The sequence below is a fragment of the Dipodomys merriami genome, unplaced genomic scaffold, assembly GCF_024711535.1.
Source record: "Dipodomys merriami isolate MVZ:Mamm:240054 unplaced genomic scaffold, mDipMer1.0.p SCAF_3, whole genome shotgun sequence".
Taxonomy (NCBI): Eukaryota; Metazoa; Chordata; class Mammalia; order Rodentia; family Heteromyidae; genus Dipodomys; species Dipodomys merriami.
In genome coordinates, this window is record NW_027204492.1 from 39,967,631 (window position 1) to 39,990,639 (window position 23,009).

Genomic DNA, 23,009 nt, shown 5'->3' on the forward strand with positions numbered 1-23,009 from the left:
TACTCTCTAAGTAGACTCCCCAGAAACTACTGCCTACTTCTGTGTGCTGGACAAAACTAGCTAAAGAGCTCCGTGTTAGGATGAAGATAAAATCTTCACTTGTTTTCTCACCACTAGTATATCAATAATATCTTATCAGTAGTGCTCTTTTGAAGTAATAAACCGTGTTACTCTGTAAAACAACCTCTTTTTCACCTTTGGATATTGGTTAACTTGATTTAGAATGATTTTCCTGCTGTAAGATATTCATTTTATTCTGCAAATGCTTTGGTGTTTGTTCTCTCTCCTTCTTTTCCTCTCTGGTCAGAACAGTTTTCAACTGTTTACATAGGCACTGAAAGGGATTTTTTTCCCAGAAACTACTATGTTATTTACAGAGCAGAGTTGCTATTAGGTAGATGGAAACTTAGGCAGCAGGAACAATTTGTGCTTCCCAGCAGCAGACACCTTTTTCAGTAGTAAATTTCTGGAGGAAAACTATGGTGTGAAAAGCACCTTTGTGGTTTGGGGTCCAGTTTATAAAAATGTCTTTGAAAGATATTACATAATGATGGCTGTTTAAGTTAAAAACTGTGAACCTAGGCTCTGAGGCACAAACAGTATTCTTTAATTCAGTCCAGGCAGTCTCATCAAAAAGGAAACATCTATCCTATAATCAGAGGGTCGAATTACCATTGACCACATGACATTTGGCATTTCTTTTGTGTTGTTTGCAATTGCCATCTTCCATCTCAGCAGTATCTATACTTTTAGGGACATTTTGTTACTGAGAAGCATAAAGTCATTTTATTTGGCTATTTCATATGTAGACACTTCATAAGAGAGAGCAAACATTTTTTTCTAGGCAAGCAAAGTACATGTGTAGTTCTTAACCTTCTTAAGTTTGAACGTAGCTTATTCCTTACTTTGAGCCCAAAGATCAACTATTAAAATGTGAAACAAATAGTTGTTGAAGTCAAGGGACCAGAGAGAAACAATGTTTTAGCAGACTCACTTTGGGAAGCAGTTTCAAAGACCCCACCTGAGGACTTCTGCTGTGATCTGTTGGTGTCCTCTCAAAATTCATATGTTGTGCTGGACTGGGGATATGGCTTAGCATATTACTCTACTAGTTTAGAGTAATTGGTTGGTGTGTGAGAGGCCCTAGATTTTATCTTTAACAGTGGAAAACATTTTAATATTTTGAACTCTAATTCCCCAAATTGATGGTATTAAAATGTGGGTCCTGTAGGAGATGATTAGATCATAAGACTTCTACTCTCATGAATAGAATTAATGTTGTCATGTTGAAAGCGGTGACACTGATCCTTTCTCCAGAGGAAGCGGTTTGCCACTTTTTTCCATGTGAGGATACATGGAATGCACTATTTGTGAGAATGTTCCCTTATCAGACACCAAAAGTACTATATTAACACCTTGATCTTGGACAACTCACAGCCTCTAGAACTGTAATCAACAACTTTCTGTTTTAGCATATGATTCAGTGTAAGGTATTTTGTCATGGCAGCCAAATAAACATAATTTGATGCAGAGAAGTAGCATGCTTCTGTATAAAATCCTAAAAATGTGGAGGTGTCTTGTAGAACTGGGTGATGTGAAGAAGCTCAAAGAGTTTGGGGAGTGCATTACTAATGAAAAGAACCTTAAGAGAGATTCTGCTGAGGGCTGAGAAGAAAAATAGAACTGTAGAATAGTCTCAACATATTTAGAAATTGCCTAAGTGATGGCACTAATAATGTCGCTAGAAATATGGTAAAGAACATTCTGAAGAGGCCTCACGTAGAAATGAAGACTGGGTCTTTACCTGCTACAAAGCTGTTAGTATTTTAACAGGATGGATTTTTCCATCCTATAGTGCTATGGGAAATATCCTTTTATGCTCCATCAATTGCCTACTTTAAAGTATTGCATCATAACATCCTGCTTAAGAAAGCTTCCTCTATGGTTTGGGAGATCTGTGGAATGGTGGTTCTGAGAATGAAGAGAGATTCAGTGAGATATCTCTGTTTTGTGAGAAAAGGATGTGTGCAGAGAAGTGGAAATATTAAGAGTTTCTTTAGTCAAAGTTCTTTGGATCCCCAAAGGAAATATTTCAGATAGATCTCTTATGAAAGTTTAGTTGTACTTATCAGATAATTGTTCACCAGAAAATAATGTAGTGGTAGGAGCAGGTAGAAGTTGCATGAGTAAATGATGTATTTTTTTTTTTTTACCAAATCCTAACCTTGAAAATTAAATGTTAGGCATGAATTTTCATTTTACAAAGGACTTTTCAGTTTGTAGAAAGATTAATCATATGTTTCTTCTCCATAATTTTCACTATGAACATTTTAACTATTTGAATTGCAGCTCATTAAGAAGTTATTATTCCATAAAATAAGCCATATTCATATTGTAGGTAGAAACACCACAGCCACTGAGATTTGGCTACGTTGTGATAAAACCTGAAATGTCCAAATCCAAAGGAAATATCTAAATTTTCTCAAAGAGACAAATCTTGGTCTAATGTTAAATATTATGGTAAGATCACAGGGATTCATGCCCTTCTTTGAGGTTCTGTCACATATTTGAGAACCCAAGAGAACCAAATGAAGATAAATTAACTAAATTTTCACTTTTACCTAGAAGAGACAATCTGGTATGTCACCAGCCAAAATGGTTTTTTTGTTGAAAGATATAGTTTCAAGAGAAGTGAATAGCAATATTTAAACATTTCTAAAAGCAACTAACATCCAGTCTTTCACCTTCACTTGGAAACTTTGAAGTTCTCATAATCCTGAGTTGTACTATATATATCTGTCTATTCCCCAGTACCCATTATGTGCTTGTTCCGCAAGTTCTCAATGAGAGCAAATTTTAATCATTTATCTTACCAGAAGGCAGTCTAAGTACCTATTAGTGACTAGACACTACCTGAATTTCTAGTAATATAAAAAGAAGTTCAGCAGAGTTAGCCAGGTTCAGTGTAATAACCAGCATTGTTTGGACACAATACATTTCAATCCATTATATAATTCGTATTTGAATCTGAAAGTAGTACAGAAGATAGATATTATTGCCTCTATTTTACAGATGAGGAAACTAAGGCTTAGGGAGTTGAATTAGACAAATAAGTCATACTGAACCAGGTTGAATGAAAATCATTTTAACCTGGCTTTTCTGACTTCACATTCTATATCAGACTCATTTATACTTAACTCTTTATTTTGAGTCAGAATCAATTCCACTCAGGTAAGAAACGATATGAAACAGAAACATTATTCTCCGAATACTTCCTTGCTTTTTGTAGAGCTTCTTGTTATGCTCAAGTATTAGGGATGACTAGAAAACAAACATTCTATCTTGGCCGGTGGGTATAACCAGTAACCTTGTTGCTCAAATCTGTTCTATTGTTCTATAGTCCAGGCAACAAGAACACCAATTAAGAACATTTGTTCTGCTACATTTAGAAATCCTTTGCCAGATGCACACACAAAGTATTTAGGCGTTGGCAGTATTCAAGAATTGCTGCAATGGAATAGCTGATTTGAAAGTTTCTCTGGCCACTGAGATTGCTGTTTTTATATCTGGCTTTACCTTCTTTACCTGTAATTTAGTTTCTTTTCTTTCCCTATTATACATAATACTATTCAAACAAGAACCAAAGAGGGATTTCTACAAATGTCAAATTATTAGGAATATATGAGCCTCCTAAAGGTAATATCATACCAAGTCATATCCCCAAATATAGGTTATATTATTTATGATAATAATTTGAGTATCATATGCAACACTACTTATTTATATTTTAGTTGGGAAATAAAAGAACAATCTTGCGTATCCTCTGATACTATATCTTCCAGCATTTCATTTAAGGAATTATAAACATGAAAAGGTGAAAATGGAGGAAATATTGAATGTTAATCTAAATCAAGTTTTAAATGAAATATTACAAGCAAGGTTTGTTTGCTTACAATTGCCTCACTGTAAAACAACTCAGTCTTTTTAATTCCTGGTAGTCATATTAAATTCAGGGCATATTATATACAGCATGCAAGATTTTAAAAAAATCAATGGTTAATAGAATAAAATAAGGCCAGGAAAGTTATTAAACTTTAGTAGTTAATGGTAGTTAACTAAAACATAATTATATATATATATATATGAAATACCCTTTTTACGCAGTAGAACACTGGCATGTTTCCGTCCATTTCGGTTTTCCACATGACAGGTATAATTAGCTAAGTCTGCCTCCACCACTGAGTCAAAGATGAGTGTCAGCTCAACTTCTTTTTCTCCAAGATGCTCTTTGAGGAGTCTGAAAGTAAGGACAACATTCTTTGCTGAATTGGTTTGAATTAAAATACAGCCATAGATAGTCTACATATAAATGATTATACATAGCCCTCCCCATCCACGACTCTAGTGAGAATAGAGTTCTGATTGTATGCATGTGATGTACATGGGGGAACTACAACAAGGAAATAACAGAGGTACAAGTTTGAAGAACAAATGAAAAAGAATTGAGAAATTCATTCAGAAAAAAGAAATATTAACGTATTTCAAAGTGTTGATAAATGAAGCTAATGTGATTTTGGGGTCAATAGGAGTAAAAGTAGGTTTCATGTTCTAAGTTGAGTTTAGGAAAGCAAATTGGATTCTTAAAGCATGGTATGAGGGAAAAAAATCTAAGAATGGTCAATAGACACATATCTTTAGTCATACAAAAAATGAAAATCCAAACAACATTGAGATTCCACCTTACCCCAATTAGAATGGCTATAATCAAGAAATCTAATAACAACAGATGCTGGAAGGGGATGTGGCCAAAAGGGAACCCTACTGCATTATTGGTGGGAGTGTAAACTTGTTCAATCACTTTGGAAAGCAGTATGGAGTTTCCTCAGAAGACTCCACATAGAGCTCCCTTATGACCCAGCAGTCCCACTTTCAGGTGTTTACCCAAATGTTTACAAACAAGGCTATACTAAAGCTACCAGCACAACTATGTTTATAGCAGCATTATTCACCATAGCTAAGATATGGAACCAACCCAGATGCCCCTCAGTAGATGAATGGATCAAGAAAATATGGTATATATTTCCAATGGAATTCTATGCCTCCATCAGAAAGAATGACATTGCCCCATTTGTTAGGAAATGGAAAGACTTGGAAAAATTATATTAAGTGAAGTAAGCCAGACTCAAAGAAACATACGTTCCATGGTTTCCCTTATCTGCAATAACTAGTATAAGTCTAGGACAGAAGAGGTCAAAAGCTATGTACATATGACTATATAACCTCATGCTAAGCAAAATGAACCCCAAGATAGGGGCACAAGAGGTATTATATTTGTTGCTGTTCTTTTTAATGTACTGATAATGTACTATGTGATTTTTTTTTGTTTCTTTGTAAGTTCTTCCTCCATGGTACAACTCCATCGTCAGTGTATTTGATTCCCGTGTCCTGGATCTTGTATATACATTTTTCTAATTTGGAGAGGGGAAGGGAAATAACAAACAGCTGAAATAAGGATACAGGATGACCCATTGTAACAATGAGATGTACAAGACAGTATGTTGAAAACGAACTTTACAACTTTGCACATGGGGGAGTTGGGGAGGTGGGGAGGAAAGGGATAGTAGGGGAAAATAAAGGAGGGTGTAACAATGCTGGATAGGAAATGGACTCCTTACCTTGATCATGTAACTATAATCCCTCTGTACAGTATCTTTAATATATATATATATATTTATATAAACAATTTTAACACTAGTGAGGTTGAGGAGAAAAGAAGTAGTCTTGCAGGATGTGACCGTATGGCAAGTAAAGCAAATGATATTAGTAGCCTTGTGTATTAAGATACCTTTGAGAAGTCTGTTGTCCGATAGAGTAATGAGTTCTGTCTCCCAACCCCACAAAGAATCATGTTTCCACTGGGCCCAAGTGGCTCATGTCTGTAATCCTACCTACTCAGGAGGCTGAGATCTGAGGATCACAGTTCAATGTCAGCCAGGGCAGCAAAGTCTGTGAGGTTTTTATCTCCAATTAACCACCAACAAACTGGAAGTAGCACTGTGGCTCAAGTGGTAAGGCATTCTTGAGCTGAAGAGCTTAGGGACAGCCCCCAGGCCCAGAGTTCATGCCCCAAAACCAACTTTAAAAAATCACGTTTCCCTCAACTCCTTTAGTCTTAATTTTCCCAAATATCACCCCACAATTGTCCTGCTTTTGTCTTTGTCTTCTGTGACCTTTTTTCCCAATCCTGTTTTGTGCTTTCGTGAGTGAAATTTCAAAGGATCATGAATTACCAATGATATTATCGATGACAACAGATACTCTTTACAGAAGATCTAAATCTCCATGTTTCTTATCTTGAGGGGTGCAACTGCTGTTTCTTTGAAGAATTACGATCTCACCAGCAATTAGCTACCTCTTGAATGAGATAGAAGTGGATACTCTGCTGAGTTTCTTAACATCCTGCCTTTGACCAAAGTAACAAATCATGAATCAAACTGAGGGGAAATTACATTATAGGGTGTGTGCTTAAAATCATACATTTGTATCCCAGGAGGCTACAATGCTTGATAGGAAATGTACTCATTATCTTGCCCATGTAATTGTAACCCCTCTGCACAGTATTTTTACAATAAAAAAAAATTAAAATAATAATAATAAATCATACATTTGTAAATACAAATAATATGAAAATTTTGAGGTGTAGAAATAATCATTATCTCCTAGATGGATATATAAGTACAGTGGTTTATTGTCACTGAGCATAAAGTTGATACAATTAATATATACTAGAAGAGAGAGAGGGAAAGAGGACAATTGTGCATAGGAAAAAACTTGATTCTAAACACAGGCCTTTTATTTGTAAACTCAAGAAGCTGGGTCTTTACAAATTCATTAACTCAATGGTGCCTCAATTGAATAATGAGAAAATAACTATTATACCTTTGTAGTAAGAATAGAATGATTTGAAAGTAAATAGTACTAGGCATGTGCAAAGGAATGGTATTAAACATCAAAATTTTATTACCTGAGTAGGGTGTATAGATTTGGGCTCATCAAAAATATTTTCATTTACATTTATTGACTTTTTTCTTGTGAAAATACCGTACAGAGGGGTTACAATTACATGAGCAAGGTAATGAGTACATTTCTTATCAAGCATTGTTGCCTCCTCCTTTGTTTCCCCTTACCATCCCTTCCCATCTCCCGCCCTCCCCCAGCGCCATAGTTGTAAAGTTCGTTTGTACATCTCATTGGCATAACTTTCTTGGCTCCTTTTTGAGAGATGGAAGGACTTAAAGTTCAATTGTTGGAGAAGAGTTTTTAGAGTCAGTCTGTCATGTATTGATATCTGAAGCCAAAATTATATTCCAAAATGCATGCTTTAAAAAGTAATCTTATTTCTACTTTCTTCGAATAAGATATATATCTGACAGTTGACAATAGGGACATTATACTCGAATAAGTCTTCTGTCCTTTTTCATGTATCATCACTGAAGTAGGCTAAGTATAAGAATTTTCTTGACTGAATTTTGAGAGCACGTCTTCTGTTAGGTAGTTGGGTTTTTGTTGTTGTTGTTGTTTTTGTTTGCTTTTTTTTTTTTTGTCGGTCGTGGGGCTTGAACTCTGGGCCGGGGCGATGTCTCTCAGATCTTCAGCTCAAGGTGAGCGCTGTACCACTTGAGCTAAAGCACTACTTCCAGTTTTCTGAGTGGTTTATTGGAGTCTCACGGACTTTTCCTGCCTGAGCTGGCTTTGACCCGCAATCCTCAACCTCCTGAAGCTAGGATTATAGGCGTGAGCCACTGGCACCCAGCTTTCTGTAAGTTTTTATGTGAATTTCTTTTCTTCCTAATTAAAGCCATAGTTCCTCCCCCTCTCTTCTGCCAAAATATATTTAACAAACACATTAGAATTATTCTGCTCATGATTTATATTGATTTTTGCTATCTCCATTTTCTCTCTACTCTTGGTAAATCACACTACACTCAATTGTTTTAGCTCTGTGTAACTTGTTATGGAAGCAACCTCTTTAATGACGGAATCCACATAGGCATCACAAACTCAGTTTGATTTAAAGTCTCACATGGAAGGCAGCTACAGCCTCTGCCAGGCACGAGGCAGAAAGCTGATCCTATTACTCTCCACCAAGGCTTTTGCTCTACTTTCTAATGCAGTTTCCAAAAACAGATCTTCACAGGCTACAGCAAGAATTTGGAGAGTGCATTTGAAAATGATCCTTGTTCTATCTATTAATACATATGACGTGTCTTAATTATCAGCTCTTAAAAATCTAAAGGTGACTTGCTTTTCTGTTGTTTAAAACCAGGTTGATGTTTATGTCTACAAATGACTCTCAAGACCAGTCATAATTTAAATATGCAAAATCAACATTCATAAAAACATGACATCGTACCCCATTGATATGTCCATTGATATGTACAATTTTCATGTTTTAATACAGTAGCTAAAATACATTTTAAAATGTATTACTAATAATTTCTAGAAGACCATTAGGTTGAACTTGAAACTTAACCATTCCATGTGACATAATCTTAGCACTTTCCATTGTCAAGAGTTCTGTCAAGAAGAGTATTACCAGTTCTCATGGTGAAGAATCAGATGAAAGGTTCTTCCTTGCTTCTAGCACAGAAAGGGAAAAAAATCAATGAATCCAGAATGTTTTGTTCTACTTCTTTTTTTAAAAAAATAATCAATCCCTTATTGAGTTATCAGCTAATCAGCCCTAATTTTTAATGCAGATAAGTTAAAAGCATATGAATATTAAAAATAACATTTTTTCTTTTCTTGTAAAGATGCTGTACAGAGAGGTTACAGTTACATCAATAAGGTAATGAGCACAATTCTTGTTGGGCATTGTTACCCCCTCCTTTGTTTTCTCTCATTATCCCTTCCCACTCCTACCTCCCAAAGTTGTAAGGTTCATTTCCAACATAGAGTCTTGTGAGTATCATTGTTGCAATGGGTCATCCTGTGCCCTTGTTTCAGCATTTTGTTATTCCCTTTCCCTTCCCCAAATTAGATGAATGTATATAGAAGATACAAGGTACCAAAATCAAATAAAGGACAACAGGGATATACCTTAGGTGGAAGAACATAACAAAAGAAACAAAGAAACGATCACCTAGTACATTAAAAACAACAACAAAAAATGAAAACCTCTTTTGTCCATATCTTGGGGTTCATTTCACTTAGCATGATCTTATATGGTCATATGGACATAGTTTTTGAAGTAAGTGAGACCCAAAGAAATATAGGTCCCATTGTTTCCCTTATTTGCAATAATTAGTATATGTGTAGGACAATTATCAGATGAGCAGAAAAGTAACATTTTTATCTGTAAATCCAACACTGATTGAACAATATATGCAGTGGAAGCCAGAAGACTTTCAGTATTAATCTGTTAAGTGTAACATTGTGCCATTTAAACATATTCTATTTGAAGGGTCTAATATAAATGATGCAAATGTGTTTGATTATATTATTTTGGTCTTTTTTTTCTTTTTTATTGTCAAGGTGATGTACAGAGGGATTTCAGTTACATAGGTAAGGTAATGAATACATTGCTTGTCATCAGTGGGCAAGGGGGGGACCAATGCAACAGCAATATACACAAGGCAATATATTGGAAATGATCTGTACAACTTGGAGGGTTGGTGGGAGGGAAAGTAGGACAAAATTTAGGGAAGGGGTAACAAGGTTGACAAGAAATATACTCATTCTACTTCTTTAGAAGACTGACTTCAAGAGAAGCTGGTTTATCAAAGCTTAAACTGCCTAGCTTTTACCAATGTCTAACCTTAATTGTAAATTAACAAAATAATGAGGATTACTACAAAATGGTGATAACAGAAATAAAAGTTCTAAATAAATGAAGATATTTCTTATGCATGGATAAGACAGCTCATCTGTCATTATTTGAAACAATTGAGATTGTATTACTTAGCTAAACATTTCTGTGGCCAAAATCCTTAAGAAAACAACTTAAAAGAAGAAATTATTTTCATCTATGGTTTCAGTCCAAAAAGTTTAGTGCTGTTGATTCTGAAACTGTGGTGAAGCAGAGCATCTTAGTGGAAAGAGTGTGTACTAGAGGATTATTCATTACTGGAGGAAAACTAAAATGATGCAGCCATTCTGAACAATACTTTGACAGCTTCTTACAAAGTTAAGTATTGTCTTAGCATATGATTCATCCTTCACATTTTGATATTTACACAAAACCTTATATACTGTATTTATAGTAGCCTTGTTCATTACTGCCAAAATCAGGAAGCAACCAAAATGTCTTTCAATAGGTTAATAGATAAACATCTCTGGTACATTGAGATAATGTTATTGAGTGATAAAAAACAAATTAGCTATTAATTCACAAAAAGATACAGACGACACAGAAGTGCAAATGATTAATTAAAAATTGCCAGAATGATTTATAGTGTTTACAAAGAAATGTACTCATTAACTTACTTATGTAAAAAACCCTCTGATCACTGCCTTTACAAAAAATTAACAAAATGTAAATATAAATAAAAATAAATAAAGAAATAGAAATAGCCAGAATGAAAAGGTTACCAATTGTATAATTATCACCATAGGTCTTTTAGTAAAAAGCAAATCTAAGTAAGAAGCCAAAAGATCTATTGTTATTAGAGGTTTGAATGAGAGGAAGATATATGTTTAGGCAGAGTAGCGGGGGATTTTTAGGATAGTGAAAATATTCTATATGGTATTATAATAGTACATATATGACAATATACATTTGCCCAAACACTAGGGACTTCTATAACACAAAGGGTGAATCCTACTTTAAATTATGGACTTTCACTTAAAATATTAAATCTATAGTATTTCATTAATTGTAACTAATATGTCACACTAATGCAATATGGTAAATGTGGAAACTGAGGGGAGAGACCTTGTATACTTTCTGCAAAGTACTTTTATTATGCTAAGATACACATAAAAATGTATCCTCTTATCTGCTCATTTTTGTAAACATACCAAATAATTATGCATAATAAAAATAATTCACTGACCTTTGTCATTTCACAATATTATATTAGTAGATTCTGTCCACTAGCTCTCAGGAGGCAGAGGCAGGATAATTGCAAATTGGTGGCAAGCCTGGTTTACATAGGGATATCTGGTCTTGAAAACCAAAAACATGGCAAATTCAGGCCTGTAATCCTAGCTACTCAGGAGACTGAGATCTGAGGATCATGGTTTGAAGACTGTCTGGGCAAGAAAGTCTGTGAGACTCCTGTCTCTAATTAACCACCTAAAATAAAAACAGTTGGAACTGTGACTCAAAGTGGTAGGGCACTAGTCTTGAGCAAAAAGCTCAGGGACAGCACCCAGGCTTTGAGTTCAAGCCCGACAACTGACAAAAAATAAGTTACACTGGATCCAGGAGCTAGTGGCTCATGCCTGCAACCCTAGCTACTCAAGAAGCTGATATCTAAGGATTGTGGTTCAAAGCTAACCCAGGCAGGAAAGTTTGTGAGACTTTTCAATTAACAACCAGAAAGCCAGAAGTGGCACTATGGCTCAAAGTGGTAGAGTTCTAGCCTCCAGAAAAAGAGCCCAGGGACAGCATCCAGGCCCTGAGTTCAAGCCCCGCAATCACCACCACCAACAACAAAATGCTATACTAGAGCTATGTTTTAGGGCACACTTGAGCATTATATTTTATTTCTTCAGCAACTAGTGCAGTGCTAGGGACATCATGGGATCTCAATAATGGCTCAATGAATAAATGGATACAGTTCCTAAGAAAACCTAATATGTTAAGCAATGGTAACTGAATATTTCTAAGTAAAAGAAGTCAATCTAAACAGGACTATACACTACATGGTTCTAATGCTATGACATTCTAAAGAAGACAATATTTTATATACATTAAATAGATAAGAAGATGCCAGTGGTTTGAAGGCAGGGGAAATGAACAGGTGGGATACAGAGGATTTCTAGTCAGTGAAACCACTCTATATTGCATTATAATGACTATGATTGTAGAGAGCATGCCACTATATGCTGGTGAAAAATCACAGAATGAACACAAGGTGTAAACTGTACGGCACAGGTGTCCCCCAGTATTCATGAGGTATTGTGTCCAAGCCACCTGGTACATCTAAAAATCCATAGGTACACATGTCCCCTTTTATAAATGGCATATGCTCTGTACACATTTTCCCACATACCTTTTTTGTGCCAGCACTGAGACTTGAACTTAGGCTATGGGCCCTTTTCTTTTTAACTTAAGACTACTACTCTACCACTTGAGCCACAGCTCCACTTCCAGCCTTTTGGTAGTTAATTTGAAGTAAGAGTCTCACTGACTTCTCCTGTCTAGGCTGGCTTTGGGCCATAATTCTCAGATATTAGCCTCCTAATAAGTAGGATTATAAGAATGAACAAGAAGTGCCTAGATTCCCACATACTTTAAAAATATTTTAACTGACACATAAAAAATATGTATCACTAGGGCAACATTAATGTTTTGATGTTGAATACATTGAGTAATGTTTATATCAAGTTAAACATACCAATCTCCTCAAACATTTATCAATTCTTTATGGTTAAAACTTTAAAGAATTCTTCCATGTTTTAAAAAATGTTCGTTATTGCTATGTATAGTCATATGTTGTGCAAGAACATACCAGAACTTCTTGTTTCCATCTAACTGTAAGTTAGTACCCATTAATCAACCTTTCCTCACCTTTGCCTTCCTCCTACTCTCTTAGCCTCTGGTAACCACCATTCTACTCTCTAGCTAATTACATTTCTGTTTGCCTCTGATTTAAATAGAAAAATCCTCTGGCTTTTTAATTGGGGTAAATAATTCTAAAGTGTCTAAGTCCAGTTTCCATTCCTTGTAAATGGTATCTTGAACTAAATGGAGTCTTCCTTTGATGTCTAAATATTGTGCAGAGTCTCTGGGTGATTATTTTGAATTATGTATAATCATTGCCCAAAAATGATGATTGAGAATATGAGGGATAGGAGGCATGTTTCAAAACAGCATTTAATTGAACAAAACCTCTTTTCTCATGTTGTTAGCTTGTTTCCTTATCAAAGCCTTATTAGTGAAAGACATGAATCGTCTATAATCTGATAAAAATAATATTTAAATGTATCCAGGGAGGGACACCTCCCTCAATGAACTGATATTTGATTGAAAAAAGTAAGAAAGAATCTTTTGTAAAATTTAGATTTCAAGATTTTTGAGGAGGTCTTAAAAAAATAGTGGTAAATTCTGGATTTCCAAAGTGGTATCTGGGAAAAGGGAAATTAACTGGGGATTGGATTCTGTCATGAGGTGTGGGTGACTTAGCCATTGGGTACCTATCCCCTGTAATAAATGTCAATAGCAAAGCAGGTCTGGGCATTCGAGGTAGGAAATCAGTAATCACTCAAGGGAGGAGGGGTTCCTTATGGCATTTTACAACTGCTACATGACCCTGGGAGAAGCAGTGTTTTCTGTTAACTTTGCAGCTGGCTTTATCTGTCTGTCCTCCCACCCTGATTAATGGCAGGACTGCTTATTCTCAGTCCATACTGATTTTCACTCTTTCAGTTCCGGGCAGATTTTGACTCGCTACTATCCAAATGTGAAGTACAATACAGAATTCTGTCTACTTGAAAAATTATTAAGTTTTTAAAATTTTTCTTTAAGTAGTACAAAATGTTTTAATTCAACACTGCAGTTTATTAGTATATTGTATCTCACTCAGTAATAGCTCTCTCATAAATTTTTTGCCATCTTTTGCTAGCTGTGATTTGATTAATTCAATCTAGACCCTCAGGAATTGTAAACTGCTCAACAGAAGCTCTTCCACAGTCTCTAATCCTCAATTTTTTGGTAAATAAATTAAAATGCTATGTATCTGATATGGTTACCTTGACAATCTGACTTAGAGTGCTTCAATATTTTTGCAATATTTTTTGCATTATAAAAATGTGGCATGGAATTTTTATTTATTTACTAATTACATATCCTTTTCTAGAAAACTTTTGTAATCCAAGACAGTATAATTAACATTGATCTAGAGTCTACTAAGTAAATGAAGAAAGAAAACAAATACATCTATGGTAGGCTTTAATTAGTTTATATGTATTTCAAGGCTAAAACACTCCATGAAACAAAAAATGATCCTTAAGTTAAATGTAAATTAAGCATGACTCTAAATAAAACTATGCTGCTTATAAAGTTTCTCCTTTCCATCAAAGTGTCTTAATGACTTATAAAATCAACATTCACATAGAATTAGTATAAGATTTGAAATTTATTTATAATAAATCAGGCATGGTAGCATATGCCTATGATCATGACTCTTTTTTTAAATTTAATTTTATTTTATTTGTGAACATACTGTACAGAGGAGTTACAATTACATGGGCAGGATAATGCGTACATTTCTTACCAAGCATTGCAGCCTCCTCCTTTGTTTACCCTTCACATCCTTTCCCAGCCTCCCCCCTCCCCCCCAATCCCAATCCTTCTCCTTCCCCCCCTTCCCCCCCCCCCCCGCACCAACGTTGTAAAGCTCGTTTTGGACATGACAACTTGTACTTCTCATTGTTGCAACAGGTCCACCTGTATCCTTAAACAACTGGTTTGTCCCCATCTCCTCCACAAGTTATACTGACATCAAATATAGTGAAAGCAGGGGTTATCCTGTGGGGGAGGGACATACAAAGCAACAAAGAGATAATCTTATAAATGCGTTAGAAACACATGCATGAAAGAAAAAAACATTAAAATACACATCTAAGGGTTCATTTTCCTGACCTCACATTATCTGACCTTTTCCGCTTGACTCATACATATACTAGATATTACAAATAAGGGAAACCATGAGACCTATGTTTCTTTGGGCCTGGCTTACTTCACTTAATATAATTTTTTCCAAGTTTTTCCATTTCCTAACAAATGGGGCAATGTCATTCTTTCTGATGGAGGCATAGAATTCCATTGTGTATATATACCACATTTTCTTGATCCATTCATCTACTGAGGGGCATCTGGGTTGGTTCCATATCTTAGCTGATCATGACTCTTGAGAAGAAGATCTAGAGTTTGAAGCCAGCCTAGAGTATACAGTGAGACCATGTTAAGGGAAAAAAACAATAAAATACAATAAAAGAATGTAAAATTAACTTTTAAAGACTTGAACTTTTAGGACAATGTCAAAATTATTGATCAGTGTTGTTCTTTCTGTGGATGAACTAGAGTGGGAGAAACAAAAACAAACACACTTTGAAGCTTAACTCTGGGAAAGCCAAGAGCATGTGGAGTGCTTTATGGCCTTAAAAATGTGTAAAGTTGACAAAATAAAGTATATACTTTTGCCCTAAGCTGACTGGGACCCCAATTATCTCCTCATGATCATGAATGATATAATGATGATGATGCATAGATACAAGGGTAGTCTCATAAGATCATATCTCCTGGTGACACACAGTCATATTGGTTTGTATAAATATTATTTATGATGCCCACACAAGGAAACTGTGACAGCACAGTTGTGAAAATATGTGCCTTTCATTAAATGTTCTATGACTATACTTTAGAACACTTTACATATTCATAGCTCCACGTTGTTTTATTTTTCAAAAGAATGGCTCACTAATAGGTAAGTTAGTAGTCATTACTATAGAATCAACTCATTTCAAAGATAAAATCTTGTCAAACCTATATCACATTTCATCCTTGGATAGAGTTTTATTCATTCAGGGAGGACATTTAATGTACAAGGATAAAACAGAAACCATAAAGCAGTGAAAGCAAGAGTAAAGAAAGTAAAAGTAATACTAAATATTGCCTACATTCAGTTAGGAGCCATCAGGAATTGAATATAAATGAAAAACTTGATTTTTTAAAGGAGATTTTCTGAAAACTCTAAAGATAAAGTGCATATATTTTCAGGTCAAAACTTGTGAAAGATATGGTAAGCCAATTGGTAGTATTGCCTAAGGAAGAAAACATTAGTTATTGATAGGACTGTTTGTGAAGTCAGATTTATCATTGAAAATTAGTCCATAGGGACAAAGCAATTGTCTTGAAATTCATACAGCCTCTTTTTACAACAGATGCAAGTCACAACCCTGGAGACAATCCTAAAAACTATTTTTGTTTAATAAGACTGTTTCAATTTTTCTGGCATATTTTAATAGCACTGTGAAATGCAGTCCTCGGTAAAAAATCCTTATTTTTTTTTAATTCTCAAGGTTTGTCTAAGATTAATTATAAGGAAGTTGAAGTTGTGTGGAGATGTAGAGCTGGAATAACTTTTCTGGGATGCTTACTCCCAAATGCTTCTTTCTATGAATTGTCTGATTTCACTTTGTAAGCATTTTAACAGAGGCATAGGAACTAGTTTGTCTTTCCTTAATGAAGGCTCTCAGTGTCCTCACAATAATATTTGACTTCTCTCCATGGACATGCTGAAGAAAATTTGTTGGAATGACTTTAACATTAGAGAAAAATAGCCAAACTTTCAAACTTGCAATAACACCCACAAAATTCCCTTACCACCTCTACAAATTACATCTTTTAGGGTCAGTGGAAGAGTTTTTATGCAGTTGCATGGTACAGTCTGGCAACTGTGAATAGATACTGCATTTGAATTCCTTTGAGATCTGTTTCTTAGCAACATTACAGAGATGGGAAGGCTATTCCAATCTTTACTTAAAGGCAGATAAAGGAGTAGATATTTGCCCCAGTGGATTCTAAAGTGCTTTGGCAATGAATTGCAAATCAGGGATCTCAGTGATCAAAGTGGCCCAGAGAGCAAACAAGATTTGATCTCATATGCTACTAAAGCAGCAGGAAATCTGCTAAATTCAGGAGCTGACTTTCTGAAATAAGATTGACATTTTGTCATCAAACCATCCATAAATATCCACCTTTTCCCCTAAGTGGTTGTTTTTAAAAGTCCTCTGGAGCATTACTGAGATTAAAGTTGCAACATGGACTTGCAGGATCACGTTGCTGTCTAGGAAATTGAGATTCCCAGCATCTGGGACAACTTCTCCATAAGTGAACTGTCCAAGAGCTATTAATTTACTTTCCTACTTTTGGATCTACTTAGTAATGAATAACAATTCATTCTAAAGAAACATGCATTAATTTTACATGGTAATGGAGTTCCATATATTCTCTATATACATATAATATAGACAGCTCAAATTCAACTACACTCTTCCTGCCACTAGCCCCTTCTCAATCTCTACTTATTATTTTACTTTCAAGAAGTAAACTTTGACATGCATGTACAACACCAGAGTTACAATTCAGTTAAAATATGACTTCCAATGCAATGTCCTTTCTTTCTTTTTTTTTTTTTGCTGATCTTTTAGACTTGAACTCAGTGCCTGGGTTCTGTCCCTGAACTGTCCCTGAAATTTAATGCTCAAGGCTAGCACTCTACTACTTATGCCACATCTCCATTTCTGGTCTTTTTTTTTTTTGGTATTTGGAGGTAAAAATCAGAGATGTTCCTGCCAGGGTTGGCTTTGAACCTAAATCCTTATACCTCAGCCTCCTGAGTAAATAAGATTACAGGCACGAGCCACTAGTAACTAGATTATTTTCTTTAAAAATTTTTTTAAATATATATTTTATTGTAAAGATACTGTATAGAGTGTTACTGTTACATGAATAAGGTAATGAGTACCATTTCCTCCCCAGCATTGTTACCCCCTCCTTTGTTTTCCCCTACCATCCCTTCCTTCCCCACCTCCCCAACTCCTCCGCATCCCAAAGTTGTAAAGTTTATTTTCAACATAGTGTCTTGTACATCTCATTGTTACAATGGGTCATCCTGCATCTTATTTCAGCATTTAGTTTTTAAAATTTATTTCATTATCTTTAAGTGATAGTACAAAGTGGTTTTAATTCAACATAACAAATTATGAGTACATTTCATCTTGATCCATGTTACCCCTTCCATCATTGTCTCCTTCTCATCTTCCCTCTTGAATTTGTGTAATGGAACATAATATCCTATGTGATAATGTTAAAAGTCTGGCCTTTGGAAATTGATTAAGATATGAAGGCTGTCCCTCATTAATGAGCTGAGTCACTATAAAAGAGGCTCTAGTGAGTTCTCTGACCCTTCTGCCCACAAAGATAACTTAAAGTTGCCATCTCTGAGGAAAAAATCCTCACTAGCAGAAAATTTTATGGCTCCTTGATCTTGGATTTCCAGCTTGAGGTCTGTGAAAAATAAATTTCTATTTCTCACAAATTACCTGTTTTTTGATATTTTATCATAATAACCTGAACAGACAAAGACAGTTCTCTGAAGAGACCCATGCATGCACAAGTAAATTTTGTTTACAGAAATGTCTTTGAGGAGAATCTCCTAATTACAACCCTCAAAACTTTGCTTTCAGAGTTGTTCCCTTTGGAGAAAATGCGTGGGCTATGGGAGAATGTAGATATCTTAGTACTAGTAAAAATGTTAGTATTTTAAAAAATTAAATTGCCTTATTGTTCCAATCTGTCTCATCTGTATAAAATCCTTGTACATGCTTGAAATTGGTTTCAAGGACATTGGTTTTGGAGGCTAGAAGATGGGTCTATTAATTAATTCCCATGTTAGCATAAATGGCCATAGCCTGAAGGAACACTGGAACTCACACAAGGTCCCAAATAAATCACGGATCACACAATTAATATTACAAAGTGGTTGACAACTTGTTTATTTTGGCCAGGAATTCCTGCCTCTTCATTTGTGTTTCTCTGAAGGTATCTGTATTTAGCTAAGAAGTTTGTGAAATTTTCAGAATAAATTCCCTATAAATCTCATCCAGTGGAAATATATTATATACCTGCTTTTTTTTAACTGGGGAGTTTGGAGTTGGAGGGGTTTGAAGAAGGGGATGTATCAACATCAAATAAGCAATTGCGTTTTGCAAGTCCTCAAAGATTGACTTCTGCAGCACTTGCTAGCTGGTTGTTTAACACCTAAACAATTGCTGGTAGAGTACAGCAGCAGTGCCTTCCTGATTGACCTTCTGTAACATTTTGAAATAATCAGGCACATACTTCAAAAAGTTAATTACAAAGGAGAAAAAATTATATTTTTAAAAAGGACAGTAGGCAACACTAAGGAAATACACATTTTTTAAAATGATTTATCCATTCATTAGTTGTAAGAAATATATCATTGCAACTTTAGTTTCTAATGGCCAGAGAAATAGATATCAGGTGCAGAGAAACTTCATATGTCTTTACATAGTGTACCCCAGAAATATGCACAAAGATTAGGTGTCAATTTTAAAATGAATGTTTTCCAGAAAAGTAATAAAAATCTATCCCATGTATCAAAATAAAAAATAATAAATTAGCCATAAAGTAAACTACAATATATAAAGTATATATGACTTATATACTTATATAATGACTTCTACTTATATAATGACTTAATATTTAAATGTTTAAATATCTACATAATCCAGCCACTATATGTCTAGGTATTCAGCCATGAAAAAAGCAAAATATGTGTATGAAAATACATATATATGAATTTTCACAGTAGCTTTATTTGTAATAGTCCCAAACTTAACAAACTTAAATGTCCATCAATAAGTGAATGAACAAGTAAATGATTATATCCATAAATCAGCACTCATTAATGAAAAGAAGCTATTGATACACATAACATGCTGGATAAATCTTGAAATAAAGGTGTTAAGTGAAATAATGTTGACAAAAAGGAAGTATATATGACATAGTTCTGTATATATAAAACTGTAGAAAATTCAGACTGATTTATAGTGACAAGAAGATTAGTGTTGTGGGAAGGCTTTCAAAGGGGCAGCAGGAAACAAGGGGTGATATCTTCTTTATCTCAATGGTTTCACCGGGTACACATATATCAGTCAGCCTGTATAGATTGTGCACTTTAAATTGTGTGTTGTTTATTGCATGTCAATTAGACCTCAATAAAGCTGTTCATTTTTTTAAAATCCACTCAGTCATGTAAAAGAAATGGGAGATAATTACTTTAGGTTCATTTAATTGCTATCTTTGGTTGTGAAATAGAGCCCTGAGCTTGCTGGTAATAGAAACTCTACTGCTAATTAACTAAATGCTACCTATAACTGCTCTTTTGGGGACTAGTTTCTTTCTTGGAAAAATTGAAGAGTGGCTTCTAAAGTCTTTTGCAGGTAGATAGGTTGATGGTAATCATAAACAAGTATCTTCTAAAACAATTTAAATGAAATTCACGTTAATCTCAAGCAAATTTAAACTTGTTATTGCCTAATGAAATGTTGCTAATTAGTAATCTTAAAATTCAAATGGAAATTAATACTCAAGAATTATTTGTAACTTGTTAGTTATATAAAAAATGTACTCACTACCTTACTTATGTAACAGTAACCCCTCTATACATCACCTTGACAATTAAATTTTTAAAAATATTTGTAATGTATCAATTTTTTCTGAAAGTCTACTCTGTACCAGGCAACTAATAAGAAGTGATTAGAAGTGATTTTTTTAATAGACACATGAAGAAATGCTCAACCTCCCTAACCATAAAAGAAATGCAAATCAAAACAACATTGAGATACCACCTCACCCCAGTTAGAATGGCAAAAATCAAGAACTCTAATAACAACAGATGCTGGAGGGAATGTGGACAGAAGGGAACCTTACTTCATTGTTGGTGGGAGTGTAAACTTGTTCAACCACTTTGGAAAGTAGTATGGAGGTTCCTCAAAGATTCCACATAGAGCTCCCCTATGACCCAGCAATCCCACTTTTGGGCATTTAACCAAATGTTTACAAACAAGACCACACTAAAGCTACCAGCACAACTATGTTTATTGCAGCATTATTTACCATAGCTAAGATATGGAACCAACCCAGATGACCCTCAGTAGCTGAATGGATCAAGAAAATGTGGTATATATACACAATGGAATTTTATGCCTCCATCAGATAGAATGAATGACATTGCCCTATTTGTTAGGAAATGGAAAGACTTGGAAAAAATTATATTAAGTGAAGTAAGCCAAGCCCAAAGAAACATAGGTCCCATGGTTTCCCTTATTTGTAATATCTAGTATATGTATGAGTCAAGCAGAAAAGGTCAGATAAGGTGATGTTAGGAAAATGAACCCTAAGATATGTATTTAAATGTTTTTTGTTTCTCTTTCATGCATTTGTTTCTAACACATTTATAAGATTATTTCTTTGTTGCTTTGTATGTCCCTCCCCCACAGTATAACCCCTGTTTTCACTGTATTTGATATCGGTATAATTTGTGGAGGGGAAGGGGAAAAACAAGTCGTTTAAATAAGGATACAGGTGGACCCGTTGCAACCAATGGGAAGTACAAGTTGTCATGTCGAAAACGAACTTTACAACTTTGGTGGGGGGGGGGGGGAGGATAGAGTGGGGTGGCGGGGGAGGCTGGGAAGGGATGGGAAGGGTAAACAAAGGAGGAGGCTACAATGCTTGATAAGAAATGTACTCATTATCTTGCCCATGTAATTGTAACCCCTCTGTACAGCATTTTCACAATAAAAAAAAAAAGAAGTGATTTTTTTCCCCCCGGTCATGGGGCCTGAACTCTGCAAACACTCTACCACTGAGCCACCTTCCCAGCACCTAGAAGTGATTTTTTGGGGGGTCCGGTCGTGGGGCCTGAACTCTGGGCCTGGGCACTGTCCCTCAGCTCTTTGGCTCAAGGCTAGCACTTTACCTCTTGAGCCACAATGCCACTTCCAGCTTTTTTCTTTTTGCTTATGTGGTGCTGAGGAATCGAACCCAGGGCCTCAGGCATACAAGGCAAGTGCTCTACCACTGACCCACCTTCCCAGCCCCAGTGATTTTTTTTAAATAAGTTTTTTACTGTGAAAATACTGTACAGAGGGGTTACAGTTACAGGAGCAAGGTAATGAGTACATTGTTGCCTCCTCCTTCGTTTTTCCCCTACCATCCCTTCCCTCAAACTTCCTCAACTACTACACTCCACCCCCACTCTGCCCCACCTAAATTGTAAAGTTTGTTTTTCAACATAGCATCTTGTACATCTCATTGTTGCAATGGGTCAACCTTAAGTAGTGTTATTGAAACAAAGCTCATATGTCATAAAATTTACCTATAAACAAATATGAATCCTAGAAAATCATGTATTATATGTTAACTTCTATTTTTCCTCATGAGCAGAAAAATACTTCTGAACACTGTAGTTGTCAACACCATCCCTCTATCTTGCCCCACCAATCCAAAAGCAACCAGTCAGCTACTTGACATCTCTATAGATTTGCCTGTTTCAGACATCTCAAACAAATAAAACCATATTATAGGTCACTGACTTTGTTCATAGTAAATCACGTTTATAAGGTTCACACATGTTTTAGCATATATTAGTGTTCCAAACATTTTTATGGCAAATAATATTTTTTTCTTTGAACATATCACCTTTTATTAATTCATCAGTTGACAGACATTTAGGTTGTTTTTACCTGTTGTCTATTAAGAATAATGTTGCTGTGAACATCCAAGTACAAGTCTTGATAGGACAGTATGTTTTGATTTCACTTTGTAATCTACTAGGAGTTATACTGTGGTACCATATTGCAACAATATGCTTAAACATTTGAGGACTTGCCTAGCTGTTATCCAAAGATATTGCACCAATGGACATTTCTACAAGCAATTAAAGAGGTTTACAATTTTTCCCCATCGTCACCAACACTTAATGTAAAGTAACGTATTTTTAAGACTCAATTTAAATGACACTCTCCTTCTACAGTTTGCATCCTATTTTTCTAGCTTGCAGTTATTGAACATTTACTCCATGTATAAAACTTCAGACATTTGTTACATATATTATGTCCTTAATTGCCTTTCATTCTTGAACAGCCTTATAAAGTATGTTTAAATAGCTAAGTGACAAAGCTAATATCCCCCCAAAAGTGTCTTATCCTAAATTCTCAGGCTCTCCATTGCCTTATTAATTTTATAGTCA

At 35.2% G+C, this 23,009-nt stretch overlaps 1 protein-coding gene across 1 annotated transcript in view; it reads right to left on the reverse strand.

Moving 5' to 3' along the window:
• The window catches only part of Il1rapl2 (interleukin 1 receptor accessory protein like 2), a 1,139,514-nt gene that overhangs the window by 27,827 nt on the left and 1,088,678 nt on the right, over positions 1 to 23,009 (reverse strand). The window contains exon 8 of the mRNA XM_070038998.1: positions 4,152 to 4,297. Within this exon, the coding sequence (XP_069895099.1) occupies positions 4,152 to 4,297 (146 nt within the window). The remainder of the gene's footprint in view (positions 1 to 4,151; positions 4,298 to 23,009) is intronic.